General features: G+C 39.5%; 1 protein-coding gene across 4 annotated transcripts in view; it reads right to left on the bottom strand.

Moving 5' to 3' along the window:
• Nucleotides 1–24,043, bottom strand: part of IL1RL1 (interleukin 1 receptor like 1) — a 28,037-nt gene extending 3,994 nt beyond the window's left edge. Inside the window, exons 1-12 of one of the 4 annotated variants that reach the window (XM_074930330.1) lie at nucleotides 23,980–24,043; nucleotides 23,721–23,850; nucleotides 19,187–19,282; nucleotides 18,237–18,307; nucleotides 15,814–16,015; nucleotides 15,345–15,513; nucleotides 15,095–15,257; nucleotides 12,363–12,431; nucleotides 10,388–10,520; nucleotides 10,144–10,295; nucleotides 3,462–3,605; nucleotides 1,393–1,551 (exon numbers count right to left, since the gene is read on the bottom strand). In XM_074930330.1, the coding sequence (XP_074786431.1) occupies nucleotides 1,393–1,551; nucleotides 3,462–3,605; nucleotides 10,144–10,295; nucleotides 10,388–10,520; nucleotides 12,363–12,431; nucleotides 15,095–15,257; nucleotides 15,345–15,513; nucleotides 15,814–16,015; nucleotides 18,237–18,303 (1,258 nt within the window). In that variant the 5' untranslated portion in view covers nucleotides 18,304–18,307; nucleotides 19,187–19,282; nucleotides 23,721–23,850; nucleotides 23,980–24,043. Of the gene's footprint in view, nucleotides 1–1,392; nucleotides 1,552–3,461; nucleotides 3,606–7,552; nucleotides 8,649–10,137; nucleotides 10,296–10,387; nucleotides 10,521–12,362; nucleotides 12,432–15,094; nucleotides 15,258–15,344; nucleotides 15,514–15,813; nucleotides 16,016–18,236; nucleotides 18,308–19,186; nucleotides 19,283–23,720; nucleotides 23,851–23,979 lie in introns of those variants that run through there. The other 3 variants (XM_074930335.1, XM_074930341.1, XM_074930348.1) reach the window with 3 other exon arrangements.
• Between the last annotated feature and the right edge of the window lie 2,530 nt (nucleotides 24,044–26,573).

Below are 26,573 nucleotides of genomic sequence, written 5' to 3'. Positions count from 1 at the left end.
TCCACACAAGTGAAAGCATTTTGGGGCATGAAAGTGGACAAGGAAGAGAAAAACAGAAGGCTGAGCAAGTAGGCAGGAAGAGAAAAAGAAGGACAATGGTCAATACTCATGACATTTCTAGAGTTTTGATTAAATCAGGCCGAACAAATCAAACAAAATTTACTCACTGTCCAAGCCTGGCTTGGTGAGTCTTCTGTCCTCCTGGTCTACAGGCATCCATTCATGCCTTCATACAGTGAAAATGTCTTTGATTTCATCCAACTTATTAGAGCCCTTGATAGTCCCACAGTCTTCACCTCAGTTGCATGCCATGCTCAGTTTTCTTCAGGATTGCCGTCCATAAACCACAGTTTGAGAGTAGTGTCCCATAAGAAAATATTGCCCTGACCCTAATCACCTTAAGAGGTTGTATAAGTTTTTATCATTGACAGTTTTCTGAGCCACTGTTAGTTCCTTGTTCTGCATCTGGGAATGGTCTGGCTCAGCAAGTCTTGCAGGTTTTTTTACATTCTTCTTGTACTGGCTTTTCCCAAGGCCAAGGCAGTGCTTTTGCTACTCTCCAGAAGAGGACATCAGAAATCTCAGAGTGACAACTGGCCCAATGCAGATAATTTCTGAAATGTGTAACAGAAAATGTGCCAGCTTTGGCTTCATGTCCGCTTACTGACAGGGAGAGATCTGGACCACACAATAACCAGAGCACAAGATAAACAGACAAGTCAGCTCTGGAAGAAACCAAAGAGCACCTAGATGACAGCAATCATAAGAGATAGTGTAGAGGTGTCCATGTGGAAATTAGCACAGTTTAATTAACATTATTCCATTCTGGAAGACAAGGAAGCAAGAATAAAGAATATCAGTTCTCTCCTGAATTAGTGCTGGGAACTGTGTGAAGTGAAAGTAGGTCATGTAAACAGAAGCTGAACTTCCTGTGACTCTGACATCCTCGTAACAGGTTGAAAAACCCTGAGTGATAACAGCAAGGTTAATTCCTCAACTTAGCTTGTGGTTTTCTCCTCTTCCGTGTCTTGTAGAACTACTCACGCACGGTTTGGTTGTGGCTTTGCCCAGATAATGGCTGTGCAGAGTTACACTACCCAAAGAGCAGGTGTGTGTTTAAAAGAGTCAAACTTGGGGTCACATTTCCTGCATGACCCACTAAGATGGTAAAGCAATCTATGCCCCTGCTCTGCAGCTTGCGTTTCTTAGCACACCACCAAGCACAGAGTGCCATAGTGTCACCCTGCCTGAAAGAGCAGACACACAGCTGCTGAGGAGATGAACAGCAAGATCAGGAACATGTGGGGGCTTCCTATATCCTTAAAAGGGATAGAACCACAATTTGCTCAAGCTTGACAAGTCATTCAGTGCATTATCTGATCTGAAACTTACCTTCTCCAGGATATATATCTCTCCCATAAATACACAGTTTATATCCACATTTATTTTCTAGAATATCTGGCATGATTTGGTAAACAAAATATTCCACAAAATTAGCTTCATTGGTGTGGCTTTTTGGGTAGATAACATATGCATCATATATCTTCCCATCTGTAAGGCAAAACAAGTGGAAAGTGTATTGTGTTAACATGAATTAGAGCTGTCTATTGCAAAAGCTAGAAGAGAAATAAAAATATCTGTCTTTGAAATAGATTAAGTAGAAGTTCCTGCTAATCTGAATAAAGTATATGATTGCATGCATGTTTGGAAATTAGAGACTCTGCATATCTGGTGTTTTTCCTGCTCAATTGTTATGTCCTGTGTGTTTGTAACTTTGGAGAACCTGGCCTTTGTACTGTTCAGGCTCTGTCCCAGAGTACAAAGAGTAAGAATCCAATTGATCAATATGTATTAGCATGAAATAGAGATGAAGCTCAGCATTTGTTATTTCAGTGATAGAATAGCCTGTTAACAGCCTTTGTCTTTCAGGACAAGACATGCCACTTAAATTCTTCCACCTTGAAGAAATTACTCATCATTCCCACGACATACCATGTTTCTGAGTGAAAAGCTCCGTTACTCAGGAAGTAGTCTTACAACTAGAACCAAGTCAATATAAAGTCAAATACTTCTTCGCTCTTCTCTTCATTTCTCTCATGTATGTTTTCCATTACAGCATTTGTTTTCTAATCCCAAATGTTTCATTTCTTTTCTTCCAGTGGAGATGATCGTATCTCTTCTTTTATTGCTATCTGAGGCTTTTTGTCCAGATCATCCTGGATGGTCCAGACATTTCCAGAGTCTGATTCATTTTATCACAAAATATATGTAAATGGAAACTGCCCTAAAAAGCATACTTCTTTCCTCTTTAAAGAGAACGTAAGTAACTAGATCAGGTGTAAATACCTACCATGCAGACATCTGTGGTAGAAGCCAGCTTCAGATTTTAAAAATGTAAATGCCAGTGTCGTGTCCTCATGAAAGCTAGATGTCTAAACTCCTGCTACAATCAGTGAAGAACTGGTCATCACAATTAGTGAATTCTAGAGCGATTCAGAATACTCTCATGTAAATGCCAGGGGCCCAGCTGAGTTGCCTAAACATATGACATCTTGTGCCATTTGAGTTTTCCTATGGTATCCTGCCTGATCTCCAGACCCTGGTCCAGAAGTCTGCAACATCCAGCATATCTGTGTCATGTGTCCAGTTTTTTGGCCATCCCAGATGGCTCTAGATGCCCATGTTTAGACCACTGAAGCAAGGTCCCAGTGCCTGGCTAGCTTCTGTTAATTTTATTGATGAGGACCTGATTTGGTCACCTAAAAACATGTGCCACACAGTGTCATGAGTCACTGCCTGCCCTTCAGCTGGCACTGCAGAGGAGTTCAGGTCTCCCTCAAGTCCTAACAGAGCTCCAACAGCACTAGCTGCTTATAGTTTGACAGCCGAACCCAGCCCCAGGTCTCCAGGTTTCGTGCACGGGAACTTGCATGTGCGCACCTTCATTGCACACAACTAAATTTAGATGTCTTAACCTTGAGCTAAAGTGGGATGGATGTATTCCCCTCAAAAGTGGGGGAATATTGGCACAATATTGGTACCTTTCTCTTTGGCTTATAAAAACTGTAGTTCTCTAATACATGCCTGTTAACACATTAGCCAGCAGGCTGGTTCCTTTGCTTTAGAGAGCACATAACAAGTACAGTTAATAGCTCTGTAAACTGGATTTTTCACTGTCATTCACTGTTTCATGGCAAATACTTTTGTTAAAAAAATACAAAACCAGGACTGAATCCCTCTTTAATGTAATACATCATTACAGAGCCCAGGAGACAAGGGAATGTAAAGCACTAACAGAGCTGTGTATGTCCCCTCCTATCTAAATAATTTCAAAAGGCTTGAGAAAGCGAAGGATCAGGCTCAGTTGTCATATGAGTTAGTAAGAAAATATCAAATAAATCCATTTCCATATGATTTGCCTTTTTTCTTTTTTTAAACTTTCTGGCTCAATTCTTACTCACCATTCTTGACTGAGTAGGGCTGAAATATCTCCCGATACAATAGGACGATATCAACTCGGAAGGACTGATAAAGCATAACAGAGACTGCTATTGCAACTAGCAGAACTAGAGATCCTACGATCAAGATGACATTAGGAAGACCCACTGTAAAGAAGAGGAATATATTGTTAGCCATAGAGAAGTTAACCTTCTCCAGCTGGTGTAGCCAACAGAGACACCTAAACTAGAACCATACTAAGCAGTATATAATTAATATTTACTTCCGTTGAATCTAGACCTACCTACACTAAATACCACAGCTGACAATGATGTTTAAGTATTTTGTAACATTGTGAAAGTGTTAATGACACAACCAGAAACAATGTTCAAGCATTTTGCAAGGATTCTAAACCTATGCATGAGAACCATTAAGCATCCACAAAAAGGACAAGCGGAGGCTTCTGGCCTTTTGTTGCACAAACAGGGTACAGAGAAACATGTGCAAATAATAAAATCTGCAAGATAAGAACAAAGTACACAGAACAAGCAGGAGAACAGAACATGTCCTGGTCACAAAAATAAACTATGCTGGAGGCAGATGGTGCTCTCCCCTGCCTTTTCCTTTGAAGAAGGTCAAGGAGCATAAAATAGCAATGACAAGTAAGGAAAACAGGGAAAGAAAGGAGCCACCCACTTTAGTTCAAACTTCCCTCATGGAAGAGCTCTTGAATCTGACCACTTCCACCTCAGAGATGAAGACTTACCAATAATAGATTCAGACTAGATAGAAGGAAGAAATTTTTTATGATGAAACACTGGAACAGGTTGCCCAGGGTAGTGGTAGATGCCCCATTCCTGGAAATATTCAAGGTCAGGCTGTACAGGGCTCTGAGCAACTGAGCAAGTTGAAGATGTCCCTGCCCATTGCAGGGGGTTGAACTGGATGATCTTGACAACCCAACTAGATGACCTTCCAGCTCAAACCATTCTGTGATTCCATGATGCCATAACGATGGCAGTCACCAGCTCTGTGTGCACGCAGCTAAGTCTAGTACAGGACTGTGATAATCCCTCTTCTAGGGAGAGCTATGTTTCTATCACAACCCAGATAGGTGCATTTCTGTAGCATTACATTTTTCCTGTTCTTCTGTGATTCACAGAGCAGAAGTCAATCTAGATATGTGCATGCTCTAGATGGCATCTAGTTCTGCTGCAGCGAGAGACAATGGGAAGTAAAACCAAGGTCATTTCATACTCTCCAAACTAGAAAGATGGAAGCTTAATCCATAGACTGTTACAGCCACAAAGCTGAAGAAGATAATTTTGAACTACATCCTGGACATACTGAATTCACCCAGGATTCAATATTGGAAACACTGTGAATTCCAGATAGCCAAGTTTGACGTTAAAAAGCTTTATACAGCAGTTACACAAAGAGGATTCATTATTCCCTTGGAGGGAAGATTAGTGGCAATAGTCTCATAAAGAGTTTGCATTTTCCCTTTCCTCTAGTAGGATGCAAAGCAAATTTGACATAATTTTCACACTCTTTCTGTTTCTTTATTTGCCATTTAAAGGGAGAAAGAAACATCAGGCATATGATGAAGCATACCTCACCAGAACTAGGAGATCTGGGGAAACCACCTTCCAATAATATTGAAGTGGGCAAGAAAAGAACCAGTTTCTTTTATATTTTGTAGTTTTAAGTGTCACATGATGCCCAAGAAGAAACTTTGTCTTTGTGTACCCCTTCAAATTTTATTATTTGATCAATTTTCCTGGTCAATACATTCACACACACACAGACAAAATCAGAAACCCCTTCCACTACCTGATGAAGATGACTCAAGAATCAGAGATTGCCACTATTTCTTTTTGCTTCATTTGTTAAAAGTGTGCTCACCACAACATTACAAATACTGTTGTCTTGCATTGAGTAAATATCTATAAAACATCTAGGGAAGAAACAGGTTCCAACAACAACTCCTTCAATCATGAACCTAAACAATGCTGTTTACATTTGATTTTTTACTGATTAGACCAAAACTGGAAAAGAAGTAATAAATTTCCTGTGCTTATACAGCTTATAAAGTGTCAGAGAAGGACATCACGGGGGTCTTCCTGGAAGGGCAGGTTCAGTTCCCAGTAAGGCTGACTCAGCCTCTCATTTCTCTGGAATAAACCAGCTATCTTCAGCACAATGGGGCCAAGGGTCAGAAACCACTTTTGGAGGCACTGAACAAGGTTAAACAGATCCTGTTGTTTCATTTGACTTTGCTTCATCATTTAGCAGCAGAGAGTTCATGAGCAGATTGCCTTCTAATACTATTTATTTATATTCAAGTGCAATGGGAATACAGAACTATCCGCTCACAAGAAGCAATATTGGAGGGGCCAGAGAAAACAAGTCAGAAAGCTACATTTGAAGGATTTCCTAGCAAACCGTGGAAGAACAGCAGTTTTCTGTAACTTCTTTGGCTTCTAAGGTGGACGCACTTCCAGATAGTAAAGGCAGAGATCTGGGTCTGGAATTCCTGTCCACATCCGTCTACCAAAGATAAACCAAAAGGTTAGGTTCTCCATTAAATATCTTTGAGGAAGAACAGAACTCATATTCTGGGCTGAACTTTATCTCTGCTCCAAATGACTAGAATTTCTGGCATTCTCCAGAGAAGAGAGTTCACACCAGAAAGATTTGTGGTCCTCTGGGCGTTTTAGACTTCCTTGTGAATGAGAATTAAGGAGTGCTCAGGGATAAATAAGATGATGCTTGTGAGTCAGACACATGAAAAGCCACCTCCAGTTATTTAACGAGCCCTGAATCACGTTGAGGAACTAAAAGCCAGTGGCATTTTATGCATTAATAAAAAGAGAATGACTTGGAAGTTATTCAGACAGTCCACGTATTCCCTAGCAGACAGGTTAAAGGGAATGCTGAAGGGATGGGCCTGTCCTGACCCAGCTCTGCTGGTAGAAACTTTCAGTGTTTCTCCAATTACTTGTCCTTGCCTCTGCCTCAGGAGCTAACAGCTTCCCTCCCTCTGCCAGCAGAGCTACCTTTGTGAGCACTGATTCACTGCAGTTATCAATGGGCTGAACTGGCATGAACAGTGTAGCCAGTTAGTTTTCTCATTCTTGAGAGGCAGCATCTTCCAGCATCAGAGATAACAAGCAGCTGTGGAGGGCAACTAGGGGTAGTCTAGCAGGTGCTGCCAGATGTCCAGCAAGACTAGTTACATATTTGTCACAAAAGGTGGAAGGGAATTAAAAGTTGTCACAGATTCCTTAGTCTTATGGTGACCTGAGGCACACCACACAAGTTACGTGGGCGATCTCAAAGCACATGAGAGCACATGTCTTGTGGCAGAGTGGGAATGTAAAATCTGGGATGATCACCATCTCTGGAGTTTAAAGGGTAGATATAGGACTGAAAGATCTGGATAAAATGAGACAGCCTAAATTTTCTGTAAAGTGGTATTATGAGACAGGAAGGATGTGTTTATGAACAAGTGTTGGTGAGGGAGTCAGAAGATACCAAACAGCTTCAGGCAAAGAGGGAAGAGAAAGGATGGGCAATAGTGTGAAAGGGTGGGTTCCATGTTGACTAGGGGTGATCAAATTTTAGACAGGGTGTGGATGAGGAAAAAAAATGGTGAAAGATCCTCCTCAGCAGGAGAAGCAACCTCTGAATGTAGCAGCAGCAGCAGCTGAACGATGTAGGGATATTAGCACCTCCTAACAGAGGCAAGGACATAGCTGCAGAGACTGTCAAAATTCATAACCAAATCCTCATTAAATTCTTCTGTTAAAACAAGGAAAGGATTTGCCTGATTTCCCTGTGTCTAAGACATAGCATGCATAATCTGAATACCACCAAATCACACCAAAAGGAGCTGGCTGCGTTGCATTACTCCTGATAAAGAGCTGATCAGGTTTTCTTAGCAGCATTTATTTCCCATGTGAAAATATAAGTGAAAAGACACTTGAGATAGATACTTTTTTCACAATACAGAACTTTTCTTCACATAAATATTTAAATGCATACATATGTACACAGCATATATCCTAAACTGGAAAATATACTTTTTTCCCTGTGAAATGTTAAGCAGCTTTGTCAATGCCATCCCCTCCTGGCAGTATTAAGGGCATATTTTTGTTTTCCATGGAGACAAAAACAAACAGCTCTCACCACTCCTGACTGTGAAAGAAACTCCTCCTTTTCTCACTACTCCTCTCTGGCAATTTTTATTCTTATGTGGATTACAGTTGCTATCAAAGCAGATTGTTAGGGTTAATTATAATGATATTGCTAACAGTGAACTAGGACTTACAGCATTCAGTTATGACTCAGAAAAATAAAGTTAATCCCTGGTTCCCATGGAAAATTTCCATATGGTGAGACAAATCATTTATTCAGCAGGCTTTTGAAGACAGAGACTATTACTGTAAAACTGAACAAGTACTAATCCAGAGGAGCTTTAATGCAATGCTTACAGCATCTTTGCTTCCTTCCTTAACCTGTGACTTGTCCTGCTAAACAATATATACTCTAGTTCATTATATGCCTCCAAAATGGACTAATTTAGTAGTAAGTGGCACAACACTTATTCATTTCTTCCTATCACAGATCTGTGCTACAAATAATGAGAATGTAACCCATACTGAATGCCCTGGAAAAAAAGAAACAAAACAAAACAAAACACCAACACACCACCAACCAGAACACAGAGCAGGAACTTGTGTAAAAAGAGTATTAGCAGCAGAGTAACTAGCAGACACAAGCTGTGCTGTGGGAAACACTAAGGAACAATCATATATTTAAAAAACCACCACATGACTTTTTTTTTTTTCCCATTAAAAATAAACAAGCAAACAAAACACAAAAAAAAGGAGAGTACACATTTTTATTACACATTTACAAGATGAGAGGCACAAGCAAACCCTACAGCCTTTTTATTATACTTAGATGCAAGTTGTCATTGTTTTAGCGTAAATATTGCTCAGCTGTGTGAGGAGCAAGTGAAGAAAACCAAGGCAGAGCACAACCATTTCTGGACATAGCACTGCTTACACCAGCAGTGCTGAGGACCAGAAGCAGGCATCTTGACAATAGCAGCAACAAGGAGAAGGGGACAGATATCCACACAAAACAGGCAGCAGCAAAGGAGTGGTCACAATCAAGAGCTTTCATGAACATTTACTGAAGACCTATGGATAAAAAACAAAATCAGATTTGTCTACAGCAGAAATCAGATTCGATGAATCACTTGATGAAGACAGAATATTAAATATAGTCTTCTCTTCATATAGTTTGTCATACGGGGCAAATAAAGGACTTGCATTGCTTGAACTAGAGCAAACTGGAACTTTTACTCAGTTTCATTCCTTCTCACTGCAAGTATGCTCCCACACTCAGATACTTCAGTGCAGAGCTGATGTGCTTCCAGCTTCCTGATTGATGCTACACTCACACTCACTTAGTAATATCCAACCAAAACATCTCCTGCCACCTTGCTCTGGGGGGAACTGGTGCTATCCTGCTGGATGATGCCCTATCCTCTGTTATAATTCACCTACATCCCTTCTAGTCTAGGCTATGGCAAGGAAATATATATTCTTTGAAGCCATGATCCTGTAGGAAGTTATGAACAGTCAAGAATACTGCAGGACCTGGACCTGTGCACACCTTGTGTTCACTATACTCTTGATTTTACTCTTCCCACCATTCTCTTACAGAAAACTAATCCCTGCTAAAGGCCCTGGGATTACTTCTCAAGGTCTTTGGTGGTTCAGCATATATGAAGGGTTAAGAAAGGACCTGAGTTTCTTATTGTGCCTTCACAGACACAATAGCATTTTCTGCCATAAGAATCTAACTCATTCGTGCTGGCAACAGTGCTTAGGGATCTGGCTATCCCTATTCAAAAAAAAAAAATCCCATAGGATCTAAAGACCATCCCAGCCCCCACCATTTACTGCCCTGGATTTTTCTTGTCTGGCAGAACACAGAGATGCTCAGAGGGAGAGAGGATAAAGCCAGACATCACAGAAGTTAGTCATGCCACTTAACATTCAGTCAAAAACCAGGGCACAACAGTGGATGTGGTATGGGAGAGAAAGCAAGTAAACTGTCAAACTGGAAGCTCAGACTCCTGTTTTTAAAGTTTCCCTATTTTCTGCTATGGTTCCACACTAGGAACAAAAGTTTAATTTTCAAAAGAAGATGATCTCTGCTCCTCACAATGCATTGCAACACTGATGACCAAAGGAGAGGACAGTTCCTGTCTCTCATCTGCAGAGGCTCCTCTACAGCCTGAGTATTTTGTAAAGCAGACTGCACTATACCAGTGTGCTTCAAATCCAAGGGCACTGTCGGCCTTTAAGGCAAGGGGAATTTGACACCAAGCAGAAATATCTTAGAAACAGGATATTCTCGTCACAGGGCTGATAATACAGTCATGCTCTGCATATTTAATCTCTCTCTGATACCATTTGAGTAATGCCGCCCACCCCCAGCAGAAGTTACCCCAAGGACTTTCATGACCTAATGAAGCCAAGAGAATTTTGCCACCAGCTTGAATATGTAGGGAGAAAGCAGGCTGTTTTTTCTTCTTACTAACAGAAACAATAAAATAAAGTCACCAATATATTGTAAACTGAGTGCAAGCTTTAAGAAAACAAAATTTAAAAATCCTACCCTTACATTGTGCTTTGAGTTGTAATGTCACTGTGGCTTTTGTGTTGTGCATTTCATTCACTGCAACACATGTGAAATTTGTCTGCAGATCCTCCTTTCTTATTTCAGTAATATGCAAAGTGGTCTCTCTGTAATACTCTTGCTCACGTCCTTCAAAACTAATAGAGAGAGAAAGAGCTGGTACCATTGACTTTAATGACTAGGCACAGATTGCATAGAAGAAAGATTATTCTGTGTTATATGTACTTACAAATGAGTTTCTTCATGAAATCTTGAAAAATCTGAGTATTTCACTGGGATGTTATCCACATCCCATGTGACAACAGCCATTGGCTGTTTCTTAATCCCCAGGCGGGCCTGACATTTCAGAGACAAAGGAGCACCTAATCAAGATACAGAGAGATGTAAACATACCTTGATGAAAAACAAGTGTAATTTTATTTTCCTCATAACATCTTTTTCTACAAATCTTCATACCACCTGCAAGTTTTGTCTTAATACTTCTGATACATTTTTCTGAACTACTGCTGACAAAATGATGCATAGAAGTGACTTGAAAAGAAATAGTAGAACGAGATTTTTAACAAATGCTCTAACACAACACCAAGGATTACAAAGGGAATTATTTATATTTGTTATAATGAAGGCATTGTAGACTTTACTCGTGATGTTTAACCAATGTATTCAACTACTGAGGAACATGGAAAGTAAATGCTGGTATACACACAAATGGACATGGTAATAACATGATCAGATTTCAGTATATATTATTTTGCATAAATCTTCTGTGCAGAGTCTTATCTTGGATTTTATTCAAGCTGGACAGAAGTAAACCAGTCCAAGCAAAACTAAAACAGGAAATTACTTATTAAGTATCTGTCATTAGGAAATATTTATTCCAAAGTAAGAGTCACCATTGCACAGGAAGAAGGTATAATTAAAACACTTCAAATTACTTCCATCCAAATATGTATCTAAGCAGGGCTTAAATAAAATTAACAAATCTTATGACTTACATCCTGAACTGGTATTAGGGATCATGGAGAAATCCCTTCATTTTTGCAAATAGAAAACGATAGAACCAGTACAGCAAATTGTTTGTCCCAGAGGGGTGGGCAGAGCCCACAGAGCACTAGAGACTGATCATGTTGTTAGAAAAGATGGTCCTGGAGCACAGATCATCTGAGTGACAAAGCAACTGGGGAAAGAGGAAAAAAGAATGGGACTCAAGCCAACATGGCAAGTCTCTGAATCACGGTACATGTTACCTCAGACAGGGCCCCAGGCCCCTGCCATACCTGCTACCAGAGCAGCCTTGCTGTAGAACAGAAACAGTGGAGTGGTGATTGCAATCCCTTCTTCCAGCAGCCCAGATTCACCCAACCTGCCCTGGGAGACAGGCATCCTGGGCTACCTATTTATGTTTCAGATGGGCTTAGGCATTTTCTGGAGAGGTCTACCTTTCTCCATTGACTATACAAAAACTCCAGAGGGCTCTCACTCCTACCACAAGCACCTTGTTCTGATGCTGCAAGTTACACAGGGTGAATCTGAATCACTGAGAACATCTATGGTCCTAAACAAAAAGGAGACAGGGACCAAGCTCCGCATCACAGGCTCTCCAACCTGCTATTTCTAAGAAGTTCACTCCTTGGTCCTGTCTTTCAGCCCTCCCAGTATCTTCCAGCCAGACAGGTCTGCCCAACACTAGCCAACATGGACATGAGGCAGGCAGTGCTTCTCAGCCTCAGGGCCAGCGACCAGTCCCTTACTCTCCTTCATTCATCAACAGAGACACAGGCACTGTCTCCACACAGGGACTGCAAGTAACAAGGAGTATATCTAGCTGCAAGAATAGTCCATCCTTCTCTCTTAGGGGAACCATCAAACAGTCCCAAGGGATTTAGCTAAAGCCCTCTTGGAAGCGGACAGAAGCTGTCACTCCTTCAGCTGAGGCTTAGAATTTACCATGCGAGTAATCCTAGTCTATCCCAGTGAAGGTAGAATGGGTTATTTAAATCCCCTTGAATTGCTGCTTAATGCCTAAATAACCCATCAGTTTCACCTAAATTCACATCACTGTGCCTGGAGTGAATTAAATCTGGTAAACATTATGGTCCAAAACTGTAATGAAAAATTCCATCATTAAATCTACTTGAAAATCTGCATGTTCACTAGGCCATGGCAAGATGTTACTTTAAAAACAATTTAAAGTCTGTACTTACCAAGCTCCACTTCTATTACATCTTTATCCTTTGGAAATAAAATTTGAGGTGGCAGAGGTGAGTGTTTTGCTTTAGAAATTAAGGAGGGAAAGAAAACACATATTAAAAAGTTGTGAAAATAAATTTTGTAATATTATTATTAGAATCTGTACAGTTAATATTTTAAGATCCCAAAGCAAAATTGCAAATTAACACTACAATGGTATTTCACATGTCTATTGGGATCATCTGGTTTTCTTCCTGCAACCAAATATTTCTGGGAAGTCTGTATGTGTTAGTAGTTTAAGTATTTTCTCTCCATTTATTTAATCTTTACCTTTGTAAATAAAGAGCAAGGAAAAGTTTTAGTTTCTCAAGTACTGTTTTAGCTGCTGAGTGGCAAAAAAAAGAGCAAATACAGTTATAGGTTTGTGTGTTTTCTCAGTTGTCTATTTTGTTTTTAAAAAGAGAGAAAGAGATTCCTTCCAACACTCGAGAAATTACTCATATCTATGATATGAAATAGCTAATATGTACTTTTATGCAGTATCTGAAATGAGGCCCCTCTTGCACCCAGCTGCCTGCCCATGTTTCCCTCTGTTTCCCCCATCTCTGCAGCCTGACAGCTGAGCATATCTGGTTCCAAAGACTCTCTCTCTGTTGTCTGCACCCCACCGCTGCACACAACTGCTTCCCACTACATCAGTCTGTCATGACAATGAGCATCCCTTATCATTACCCTTCTAGAATGAACACTACTTTTTCTTTGACATACTTATTTTCCATCTCCACTAATAATTGTTATGAACAGGTCCAAACTACATCCAGCTGCTTGAGTTGAATTGGGCATTCAGATCTTTCAGATTTTTATCCCTTGATGCATTTTTCTTCTTTTCTTGCCCTTTATACTATCTCATATTTCCCACTCCAAACACATTGGTTGCTATCCTTTCCCTTATTACGCTTTTCTATCTCAAGGCACTTCTGTGAAACCCATAACCATATTTCCCTAAAAAATCTGCAGGAATTTATTTAACCCCCTGCTTCCCAGGCTGCCAGAAAAGCAGTTTTCTTTACCCATCCTAACTGTTTCTAAATTTCATAAGCTGCATCTGCTAAAAAAGTTCAGGAGAAAGTCAGTAACTTGCTAGCTATCTGACTATGCTAAGTTCTTAGCTGCCAGCATTCAGAGGCAGAAGGTCCTCTACGTCAGCATGGATCTACAAGGCAACAGGAATATACATTGTAAGCCAATATTATCAAAACATAACAGCTCCCCTCAGCAGCATACTAATTTTAAAGGCTGATAAAAACTCAAAGAAGTTGTCATTAAGTACTCTGAATTTAGTAAAAACTGGAGCGGACATGACAGACTCAGTTTAGATTTTACATGTTATGTTGCAATCCTTTCTGCAATGATTTTTAAAAAAAAAGTCAGATTAACTTCAAAATTAAGTAATCTGTCTGGATGTAACAAAGACTTTTGTAAATTTGGATGCCTTTGTGCCAAATAAAACAGACACAACAATATTCCTGACCAGTTAGAGAAGTTTTAATGAAAGCACACTCAAACAAGAATTAATTGTTAGGCAGAGAAGTGTCATGCAGACCAACACAGAAAAGAGGAAGGAAAGGCATGACACCTCCTAAACTACTGTACTAGGTCTCATCTCAAATCTGTCTTCTGTCCAGCTCAGAATAATCAGAACAAACTCCACTACTGAGGTCTGGGTACAGCAGCAGAAACTGGAATCAAGGCTCCTATGCTCCAAATCTGCATTCTGCCCACAAGCTGGATGCCTTCCCACAGCAAAAAAGTCTGAAGTCAGTCTGCAAATGAACATTATCTACTTTTGAAAAAAAAAAAAAAAAAGAAAAAACCCCACAACCCAAACCCAACCACCACCATCTGCCCAGCCCCAGATCATTTTTCTGACTTTTTCTACTGATCTGATTGCAGAACTGAAGACACATTTTGAAGTTTTGCAAGTTGATGAAATCTGGAATTGCTGATTGCTGCATGCTCTTTCCCTGACCACCATCCAAATACAAAGCCTCCCTGAGGAGACTGCATCCTAGAGGCACCCCAAAGTCCACACACTTCAGCCATGTCAGTCGCATTCAAAATAACAAAAACACAGTAACACAGTAATCACTGAGCACTCATTTTCTCTCTCTCTCTCTCTCTCTCTCTCTCTCTCTATATATATATATCTATATCTCTATATCTATGTCACTCATTTTGTCTCATTCAAGACAAATCTAAAAGTTTTTCAGCCCTACTCAAATAAATGCTAGATAATTGAGAGGGACCAGAAGGTACTGAGTTGTAGACCATCAACACATCAGTGATCCAGTGATCACCAGATGATGATCCTCACTAACTCACTAGCTACCAATTCTTCTCCCCTCAAAGATATAGAAAGCAGAGCTTTGTGGCATCCCACTGAGGAGACCCTTCATTTCAGAAATAAGTGCTACCAGACAGATCTACAAACCACAGTATGTAACCAGAGTTGTCAGAGACTTTTAGCAAAAAGCTGAATATGATCAGGTCTGAATTTACCACCACCTTGATCCATTTGGAGCCTCATCCACAAAATGCATCTAAAAGGCTGATCTAAAGTTTCATTAAGAAGATAAAACAAATCAACAGAAACTCTTTTTCTCTTTAATGTACAAAAGGATGTTCCTTTGCTTTAAGTGGACATCAGTCTTTTTTATCTTAGCAAGCTACAAAATGACTGTCTTACCCCTACTTATGAAAATCCTCGTAGCTGATACATTAAACACATTTCCTTTATGGGTGTAGATAAATTGACAAGTATAATAACCATCATCATCCTGTCTTGGGTTTTTAATAAAAACATATTTTTCTCCCATGAAGTATCTATCTCCCTGAAGAGGTTTGCAGTCCTGGAAAAGACAATTTTCTTTATTTGGCTGCAGATAGCTTCTCACAGTAATCTAATCTGCAACTGGCACTATCAAGGTTTTATTTACCTTATACCACTGGGTGATAGTAGCATTCTTATAACTGTCAATTGTAGGACAAACGATTTTTCCTCTTCCGGTGTCATTTGGGTAACGAATCTGACTTGGGAAACATACTCCTTGCTTGTATGGATGCACCCACACACTCATGTTGAACAACTTTGTGCTATTATTTGAACTTTAAAAATGGAATAAAGGTATGTCAGTGAAAGCATTTTCCTAAGGAATATATTAAATATCTGTAACAAATGGGAATCTTGTTTTATAAACATATGGATGATTATTGTAGTACAGTCACAGATTGATTTTAATGACCTGTCATAAAACCAGCAATTGCAGGATGAAAAGTTACATGAATTGATGTATAGCATGGAAAAAAAAAAGTAATAATTTCCACATATAATAGTTAGAATGTATTATTAAAGCTTGTATGTTTCTTTCCAGTCTTACACCTTTCATTTTTCAATGTCGCACTTACAAACGTATAACACAAGTGTAGTTTCCAGAATCCTCTCTAGAAGTTGGCAGAAACCAAAGAAATCGTTTTAAGGAAAATATTCGTGATCCCTCTTCTTCTGCAGGGATTATTTTGTTAGTATCTGTGTGATACCAGGCAACATTCAGAGCTGAACTCCACCGGGGACATTTTATAACTAAAGCTTCACCTTCCATTGCATCAACTGCAAATGAGCAAAAGATAAAAATCTCAGATTAATTAAACCTTAGCTCCGCTGAGACAGAGGAGAACTTGGCATTCCTGGATCAGTAGGCCAGTCATGTTCTCTACCTTCCTTAGACTTTCAGAGATGATATATAGCAAACTTATTCTCACTAGATTTTTTTTCCAATAAAATTTTGTTTACCTTGAATTATGGAGCCACTTGTTTGAAAAACTAGTAATTAATGTGAGGGACAAACAAACAGACAAACAAAAAAACCCCTAGATTCAAACCAGACATACACTAATAAATAGAAGGTTTTATCTGAGAAATAGTGATTTCTTGAAGTGAACTTCTTATGCAAATCTTTGCTTGAAATCAAGGTTTTATTAAAAACAATAATTTAACATACCAAAAAAAGTACTGACTTTAATACTGTACTATGATGTTCGATTTCCTTGCTTCAGTATAATGAACATTTATTTATACAACAAAGAAGAGCTTTTGCTCTGCCTTTCTAATCCAGCAAAAGGAAAAAATTTTTTTTTTTTTTTTTTAATGGAAGGAAAAATAGTATAGAAGGAGGAAGCCTGTAGATACAAACATTAAAAAAAAAAAAAAAAAAAAATCCAAAACAGCTTCTGTTTGAAGTTCAGGAAAATGTGAAAAAAAAATAAAGGAAGAATCTGATGGGAAGGCAAAAAGATGCCAGAAAGCAATGAGACAAATAAGAATCTTAGGAAAACAAAACACACGTGCTCACACATGAGGAAAAAGAGGAATATGTTGGGAGTAAGACAGAATTAATTTTTTTTAACTGCCTATATTTCTACTTTTGAATACTGAAACTGGTCCAGAGAAACTTAAGCAATTTTGACAGATATTTAAGTGCCCAAGCACCTGAGTAGTGAACTGGCTGCTGAAAACAGAAATGCTAATCTGAAACTTAAATTGCATTTTGGAGAGAAGATGAGAAAATAAGCAAGGATGGAGACTGGACAAAGATGGAGATTGGCAGAGGAGCTACTGTAGATAAAGGAGCATCAAAATGGGAGTGGGTAACAAATAGCTAACCAAAATAGAGAATACCTATCAAAAATGACACTGCATGGAGTATCATCACCACCTGCCTTTAGACACATAGGTGCACAAATCAGGTGGTGCGTCTCACTACATAGTGAACACTTGGCTTCTGCTCTGCTTTCTAAAGAAGTGGTCTATCTCCATTGACATTACGTGTCATCTTGCTTACTAATTCAGACACCTAAATTAGCCACATCGCGTATGAGTACGCCCAACCCCATCATTTTAACAGCATTACACCCATGAGCCTTGCAAACACAGTGGGATGTATCAGGGGTGTCAGGAAAGGTGTCATTGCCCCACCAAAGGAGAAACAAATCGGAAATACAGCTTTGTTCAGGGAAAAACAGAGGATGAAAGGGAACACATAGAAACTGAGAGGCCTCATCTAAACTCAGTGACATCAGTGAAAATTATCTCGGCAAATTCTTCAGCAGAATCTGGCCTCTTAATAAATCTAATTCCTTTGAAACTTAGCATTGACATATTGTAAAATGGATAATATGGGGAAATATTTAGAGATCATATCTGACAATATTTTTCAAACAAATAAGCAGCTTAACTGGAGACTAGAACTATGAGAGTGCTATGTAATGCTGTGTCACTGGTCAGCACTGGTCAGCATTATATAGGCTGAGCCAGCAGAGCTGATCCATCAGAAAGAGCTTACTGTTTTGAATATTCCCCTATGTGCAGGGAAATGTTATTATTACATTCCACATGTGGGTTAACGTCCCCAAAACCAAGACATTAAAAAGCATTTTTAATGAGCAAAGCGCTCAGTTATATCCCTGGTTCAGCAGTGTGCATATGCATGTGCCCTGTTCAGTGCAATTTGAAGGTGCTCTTGGAGATTTTGTCCAGCTGGGGCCTGGATCATCAGCTACTCTCAAATCCTTTCATAAAGACCCTTTTCCTTCTGCTTGCAGAGATTCCAGGAAGCAGAAGTAGAACCTAGACTTAATATCACAGAAGTAGAGAGTGCTCAGTGTGTTTTAATATACAGAGAAAACACATAAAGCTATTTTTTAAACTGCGATTTGTGGCTTGAGGTAAACTAGCTAATTTTAGGTTTAAAAAAAAATCACCAATTTCGGAACAGCCTACACATTTCTACAGAATAAACCTCATCAGAAAGTATTCTTAAAATGTGACTTACATGTTTCAGATGTCATGGAAACCGAGAGGAAGGTAGATAGGAAGATTAAATGTACATACTCCATCATATTTCTAAACCAAAAAGAAAAACATTGATATCTGAGAATATCCTCTGACTGCATCAGTCATGCTATTACCATGGCACTGATGTACATCTCCTAACAGATAACGGTATCATGCAGGGATAAACTACACCATGTGAGCTGCTCTATACAGAGTGTGCATGTGTGTGTAGCAGTGGTTTTGCAGCTTTGAGATTATACTCCTTGTTCTATAATTAATGCAACAGTTGATGTTCCATTGAAACTATTGTTAGGACTTAGTTTAATGGGGGTAGGGGAATTACTCTTGCTTGGTGGACCTCAGGCAAAAGCCTTGTTTTGCTTGGTTGATCTTTTTTTAGTGAAGGTAAATGCACATTTGCATTCTTTTCATAGTCAAGTGCGGAAAAATTATACCTCTATCTAGAAAAGGGTAGATCCTGGATTTGAAAACATATATGCTGGCTTTGAATTAAGCTTACATCCAACCAACTTAGGTTAGATGCACAACACCTTTTTGGCTTTCTATGGAAGTGGAAGTTTCAGTGACATCTTCTCCAGGTAAGTGTTTAGCAGTAAGAACAAAACCAGGTGAGTGCCATCAGTAATGCTGACCTGAAGGGGAACTGAAGAAATGGATTGGAAAGGTAGATAAAGGAACATATATTACACTTGTGTAACAGCAGTAGGGCAGATCCTGTGCCTCACTGATGTCTTCATTTGTGTCTAATTGATACGCACTTGCTGTAACTCACACCTCACTGTGTGGCTCAGGCACTCTCCAGCAAACCCCTTTATTTAAGAAACTGGCTATTTGTCCATGGACTAAGTTGACTTAACCTAGGAATATCTCAGGAGACAGCAGACATGCAATCCAGCTATATTACACAGCTGTAAGCATTCTACTTACCATTAATAAACTCTTCACTTGAATGCTGTCCTTCACTGCACATCACAGAGCGGTGGATTCTACTACCATGTATGAGGAAGAAGAGGCCCCATGGTACTAGAGATGGCAGATAAGATTTCAAGAGTAATCAAGTTAGAAACAAATTATAATTTATCTTGCAGATAGTGAGCACAAGAGGAGTAGTGAAAAATATGCAAGAAATGTACAGGCAGGGTAAGTACTGTCGTCATACTTCGTGCAAGGAATTCTTATTTCACTGCCAAAGATTTCCAGACTAAACAAACATTGACAGACCTTATCAAGACCTACTTTTCTGCCAAGTCTGAAATTCAGAACAAACTTGATTTTGAGCTTTGAGAAATGTCATCAGCTTTGTATTGATATGGAAAGTTTCTTCTTTTAGGAGGTTTAATAACATCCAGAGGCTTATTCTTAAACTCTTAAAAATAACAACAAAACTTAGTGTTGGAAGAGAACAGAATGAGAGTTTAACTGTAGGTATTTTGCAGGGATACTCACAAATCACAGAAAAGATGAGGTTTAGACTGAAAAAGCAGCATCCCAACATTAATGTCACAGCAAGGCTGATGCCATGCCTTTTATAAGAAGCAAATGACCAGCCAGGAGTTCCTAGAAACAATGTGTGTGAGGAGCTGCTCACCTTCATTACAGCTGGAGAAAAGCACCATGTACAACAAGCACATGCAGCCTATTGACTTCTCTAATTTTAAGGAAATCTTAGATCAGATTAACAGATTTTTAGAAGGACTTTTCAGAACAACAAACGTCAGGAGTTTTGTCCTGGAAGGAATGAATGAGTTGGTCCAGAAGAGGATTCAGGAGTGACCTGGGACAGAGTAGGCCCTCAGGGAAGACAGATATAAGCAAAACAGCACACAACAAAATTCACAGCATCAATGCAGCAAAGCATTTGTCCTTGTTCATCCTTTAGAGCAGAAGGCTTGTTCCTAGAATTTATTTCTGACACTACCAGGGAGCAAAGTAGATTGGCAAGTGGGAATGAGGACCCGAGTTTCACATATCCCAATCATTAGAGGCCTGAATCCAATTCGGGGTCTAAACAGATTTGTATTTGCCAGCAACTCTGATGACTTCATCCATCATCTAAGGTCTACTTCTATCACAGCTGAAAAATTATATGGGGACTCATGGCTCCATATTCTCCTGAGAAAGAAAAGGGAGGTGAAAACGCCCCAAATATCTCCTGATATTTGGAAATCAGATCACTATTCAGATGATATGAGCAACATTTGATAAATACATGGTGTCTCAATCTCCCGAACAGCACATCGGGAGCCAGTGATGAATGTTTCTCTGGCACACGGCAGTGAGCACCTCATTTCTACAATCCATGAGATACCTACCAGTTCAATTTCTGTCTCTCTGGGTAAAATCAAAACACAGCCATGTAGCTCTAATGTGTCTGAGAACTGATTTTGCTTGACTTGGTTTCACTGAGCCTTGTCATGATATATATCCGTTCTAAAGCACCGCTTCATTCTCTGCACTGATTTCCATTCTAGTTAATTGTCGTTCATTACCTGTTACTGTACCTAATCTTACTGGTTCAAATCAGCTTTGGTTAGGCTGTCTCACTTGTTTTTTCTCACAGAAATGACTGTTTTCACTTGTAGCTCACAAGAGACTTTACTGATCATTCGCAATAATTCGCCATCTCCATGTTCTTGTGACTTTGTTACTGAGCATTGGCTTGCTTATGCAGAGGAGAACTTTTCTTCCTAAAAGGTCCTTCTGTCCAGCCAGGTGGCCAGTTTACAAGCTGCCTTTAAACTATTTGGTACCCACATGCATTTGGCATGGCCCACTTGTCCCAGAGAGGGACTGACTGACACATCTGGGACTGCAGCAGGGTGTACACATAGTCAAAACTAGCAACATAGTATAGGAAGGTGAATCCCTCCAAAAGGAGTTTATGCAGCCTTCCAGAGCACTGTACCATCAGATGCTGAATGCCTCCTGCATGCAAAATACATGTATGTGTATACACATAAGCTAACATGATAATACATAACACTACCTGCAGCAGTGCTAGTTCATACAACTGAGATTAGATACTTCTATATCAACTGACTCTCTGCAGTGAAGTCTTCAAACAGACCCTATGAATCAGCTAAGCGAAAAACTCTAAGCTGAATAATAAATAGAATTTAATATGATTAGATTATTTGAGTAATTATACAGACAAAAAATATTCAGAATATTCCTTCTCTGCTGGAAGCCTTTTCCCTCCAAGTTTTTGGTTCTTTCCACGAATCTACTTTCCCCCAGTGAAGTATACCAGCAGTTATACTAACTGTCCTATTACTTTTTAGAGATATTTGTTTAAGCAGACAGATACTTCAGCAAGATGACAAAAAGTAAACTAATTGATTTTTAAAGGAAAATCAGTTTTATAGACTAGATTTTGAGACTGTCTGAAATGAGGTTCTTCCTCATTTGATATTTTATATATATGTGCCTCTTTTGTATCTGGTCACAGCTGATACCACTATTGGAGATATTGGTGAGTCCCTTATTGCCAGTGTTATTGCAGACCTAGAAATGGAAGGCTGGTGATTAACAAAAAGTTGCAGGGATTTGTGCTTTCTCTGGTTTTGAGCTACAGATTTTTCTGGGAATGGAGACAGGCAATTACTTGCCCTCATCAACTCTTCTAACAAGGGCCAAAAGGATCCAAGAGTAAGAAATCTGTATTTGCCTATCATCATACTTGCCCGTTGTTTTATTTAGTCTTCTTTTTCTTGAAAAAATATGTCTTTGAGAGACCTTACACATACTGGGCTACCAGTCTGCACCAAAAAGTGCAAAATAGTTGTGCCGAAAGGACAGATTCTCCTTGCCTAAATTTGAGGATAGCTTTATTGATTTTTTTTTTCCCTGCATTTTTAAATTGTTGTGGATTGGCGGCAGTTTAAGTAGAGTTTGGGATTAGTGTGTGTGAATACATGAAATATATGGGGCTTTAATTAAAGAGGAATGTTCCCTGAAAACACAAAGAGCGCAGGCAATTAAAAGAACAATGTGATTCTGTCTGCATTTTCCAAAGTCATCAGCAAACTGCCAAATTGCCTCAAGAAAAACAGAGGCAGAGGTTGCAGTTCTAGACAGCAAATAACAAGAGAAGGACTAGTCCACTAGTGTCTTACAGCTTGTGGCATTACTCTCCGCAAAGCAAAATGAAAGCATCCACACATCTGTGATACTTAGGTCAAATAAAAAGTGTATTATGAGGCATAAGACAAAGGCACTAAGACACCTCATGTCCCATAATCAAAAGAAAGACGTTCCTGTAGCTTAAAGCATTGAGAGACAAAGTCCCTAATTTCTGGAGATGGTTATGAGTTTTCTTTCTGCTTCTGCAGATTTATTTAGAACTTGTGTTTTATTGCATTTGTCTGAAGAACACCTGAATAACATATTTTTGGGCCTTCAGAATACCATAAATTTAGATTGCTAATATTCAGTGGAAAAAAGATAAAGGGATGTTTTCCATAAATCTCTTTCCTTCTGTAGCTCACAATAACTGCATGTTATGAGCTTAGAGTCTAACCTCTGCGAAGGAAAACTTCAGTGTGATGCTGAAAAAGCACTAGATCCAAATACAGAGATTTTGGATAACTACCTGAGTATGTCAAAACCTAACCCCAAATGATCCAATATCAAAGGAAGATGAAAGAACTGGGAACCCCCTATTTATGTTGCAGAAGCAGTAGTCTATAGGGCTTAACTCCTTGCTTCTCTAAAGACAGCTGTGATTTTTTTTTCCAAAATTGTATTTGGCAACAAAGTGATTATAGTACTGTTTATATAAGTGAACAAACATTATAACAGTACCATAACTTGCATACTAACAAAACTTGGAAATGTTATTGCAATTTCTGCTTTAAAAAGCTTAACAGACTTGAAAAGGTAAACATACCATGAAACAGTAGTTGTGTGAGTTTTGTTTACTAAGACATAGAATTGTTCATTGAAAGTTATTTTTATTCTTTTGCCAAACCAGAAAACACATTCTGACTGAAAATGGGCTATTAAAATAGCAACAGTAACACTGAACTTATTCCAGAACCAGCACTCACAACGGTTAACACCTACACTAGTTACAGCTGTAAGTGTAAAATTCAGGTATTTAAAGTATGGAAATGCTAGAATTGATATACATATTATTCTTACAAAACATTTTGTATCAAGAAAGTAAATAATTAGACTAAACTGAAAAATCCATTCCACAGTAAATATTTTCTGTGTCTTTGAAGAATTAGTAAAAATATCTGCCAGAAAACTGAAGACAAAATAATTTCTAAAAGCACTTCATTATAAGGTAAATCTTTGAGCTGGTCCTAAAAATATTTGTCTATCACAGAAGCATATCTAGTATTTTAATCAATTTTTTTTCTTGAGCTAAAGAAGCATGTAAGTGAACTGAGATAAACTTTCATATAAAATACTTCAGTTAGTTTTGGTTAAATGATAATATAAAAATTTGACCTACCATCTGGAAAATTCAGAAAGCAGAGAAGTGGCTTGCTCTTTGTGGTTTGGTCCTTTGCACTGATTTCTCTGATGTAGCTTGTACCAGATACTACTGGGAACCGTTTTTAACTGGCTTGTGCAATTCATATCTGTAGGAACAAGATATAAAGCTTCATTTTGAGACACCTCCCACGGAACAGAGCAGAACATGCAAATTACTGTAGTAACCTTAAGTACCCATCGGAGATGACATCTCATAGTTCCAATTAATCAGATACCTTTTATCAACAGCATAGCTTTTCCCTGAATCACAAATTATTCAGTTATAGCATGCAAATCTGCTGGCTGGTTCTTGGCTTTTTCACACACCTGGAGAGAACAAAGAAGGGACAGTCAGCCGGCAGAGGGTGCTTTGAAACAGATTTTGTTTGAAAACAAGTGACAACTTTGCCTGGTCTAGTCAGGCAGCAGTTCCCAGAGAATAGCTCTAAAAGTCCCTGGAGCATCAGGGACAGCTTTTAGTGAAGGAAACTGCTTCACTGAAGCTAAGCTGATTAAAGAAGGCTGCTGAGAAACCAGCTGTCTGCACCAGCAGCTAAATTAAGTTTCTGAGGGAAAGAAGGCTGGAGGGGCAGAGCTGTTCTGCAGGAAATCCAGAAGCAACTCTGGGAGAGCAAGAGGGAGAGGGAGAAGTCACCGCAGCAGTGGACATGACCCAGTGTACGGTGACCAACAAGAGCAGGTATTCAGGAGACCCTATGGGCCACCAAATGCCAGAAAGATATTTTTAGGGAGCACTGTTCAAGACTGTTGAGCAGCCTTCCAAGCATCAGCACTAAACCCAGACCCATCAGATCAAAGGTCCAAACTATCCCCTTCTTGTGCAGCAGCCAGTCTAAAATGGCAATTTCAGTACCAAATCAGTCAAATTCCAGGGGACAAATCATCTTGTACATCTTAGCAGAACAACCCCTAAAGCCATTTTGAGAATCAACTGCTCATTCTTTCTTTAACCAAACAAGATTTTATACTATGGTATTTCAAACTCTTACTTTTCCCTGGCAGAATTATGAATACCTTGGACTCTGCTGTCAGGATGCAGCAACTCCACATCAACACAGAAAGATGTAGCAATCATATGCCAGTATGGAAAAATCTCACCGACGTCACCCCCATGCTTTCCCCAGTACTTGGTATAGCATTTCTTTGAACTGGTCTGAGGGTTGCACTTCCCATGTGATGCAGAAAATGTAAAAGACCCCAAACTGCAACAATTAAATCTCACAGTGCTTTGGTCAACTGGTCAGGATCAGCTCAGATTTCACCCTGAAAATCTCACAAATCTCCCTGCTCAGGTTCATGCAGTTTCATCAGAATCAAGGCCATCCTCATTTCCTGACTCTAGAGACTCCAACAAAAAGTCTGGAGTAACCATCTGCATTCAGTGGTAGACTGAGTGTCTTCTCACCATGACATGTCAGGTTACTCTAGGGAAATGTTAAATATATTCAGGTCAAGCTAACTTCCATTGCCTGGACACAGAGTAAGTTCTTCTATCATAGAGGTAACTGAAACTTAGATAAGAGATGCTCATTGTGTAGCTCCATACCTCAGAAGAGTCCTTCATCCTATAGTCTGTTCTACATCCCCAGGTTGTTCCCAGATCATGACACAGGTGGGAAACAGCTCCTGCCTGAAGGGGATTGTTGCCAGCTGAGCAAAAGCCATTTTGCAGCTTTCATAAGAAACTACAATCACTGTTGAATGCTTTGTAACTTTTGGCACAGCTTCTAAAAATATTCCTATTTGATAAGTATATGGAAAAATGTGCTTACAGAAATATGTCAATAAATTTCTTTGAAGAGTTAGATGCATCCTGCTGCCTCGGCATCTTGTATGCATAGCACTTCAGCAAGCAAGAGAATCATCTGTTCTCCAAGCAGAGCTCAAGAAGTAATGGGCTTAAATTGAAGCAGAGATAGTTAGTCAATGGTGACACAGAAAAAAGAAAAAATTCTGAGATAAAAAGCAGACATAAGAAAACAGAAACTCAGCAACATCAGGATTCACTCTGCTCCAAAAACCAGCGCTGTCTAGCAGCATGTTAGTCCTGGCTGTCTAATAGCTACCTCTATTAGCCCGGAAATAATTGCTGTGTACATTTTTTGCACCCTGCTTGCAGACTCTCATTCCACACAGTAGGGGACACCTGGCAGGGAAGGTTTCGCTATCTACATTTGTTGAGGCCAACCTAGGGAGAGCACTGGTGGAGTTAGAAAGTGGTCAGATGGCAGGGGAAGCTGTTGCTGGGTGTGTCCATACCCATGGCAGGTCTAACGTTTTTTAGCTGGTGGGGATCCACCCTAATGAGGTTTCAGCGGCCTTCCTGTTCCTCCAAGTTGTGGTGCCTTACTTGTGGCTAGGATAGGCATTTCATGCTTTGTGCAAAAAAGACATTAAAAAGATTTTTCAAAGGTTATAGTACTCTGATGGGGATGGACTCCTCTTGCCCAAGCTCAGTTGCCCCTCGTCTTTATCATTAATCATGCAGTTTTATTACCATCCACACTGCGATAAAGATGAATGGACTAGTCCCCAAATAGCTCTGCTGGTTTCTTTCATTGAGAAGTTTGAGACAGTTATCCCAAGAAGACAATGTTGGGGGGGTACATGCCTAACCAGAGTGCATTGGGTTTATGTGGCAAGACTTGGAGAGATGCAGGGGTGGCTTCTGTGAGAAAACACCAGGAGCTCCCCAATGTGAGACAGAGCCAGTTTCAGCTGCCTCCAAGACAGACCCACTGCTGGCCAAAGCTGAGCCCATCAACAACATCGGTAGCATCTCTGTGATAATGTATTTAAGAAAGAGTAA

The sequence above is a fragment of the Athene noctua genome, chromosome 1 (genome assembly GCF_965140245.1).
Source record: "Athene noctua chromosome 1, bAthNoc1.hap1.1, whole genome shotgun sequence".
NCBI classification, from domain to species: Eukaryota; Metazoa; Chordata; class Aves; order Strigiformes; family Strigidae; genus Athene; species Athene noctua.
The sequence above is the reverse complement of the archived record's forward strand: the minus strand, read 5'-3'. Positions and strand labels throughout refer to the sequence as shown.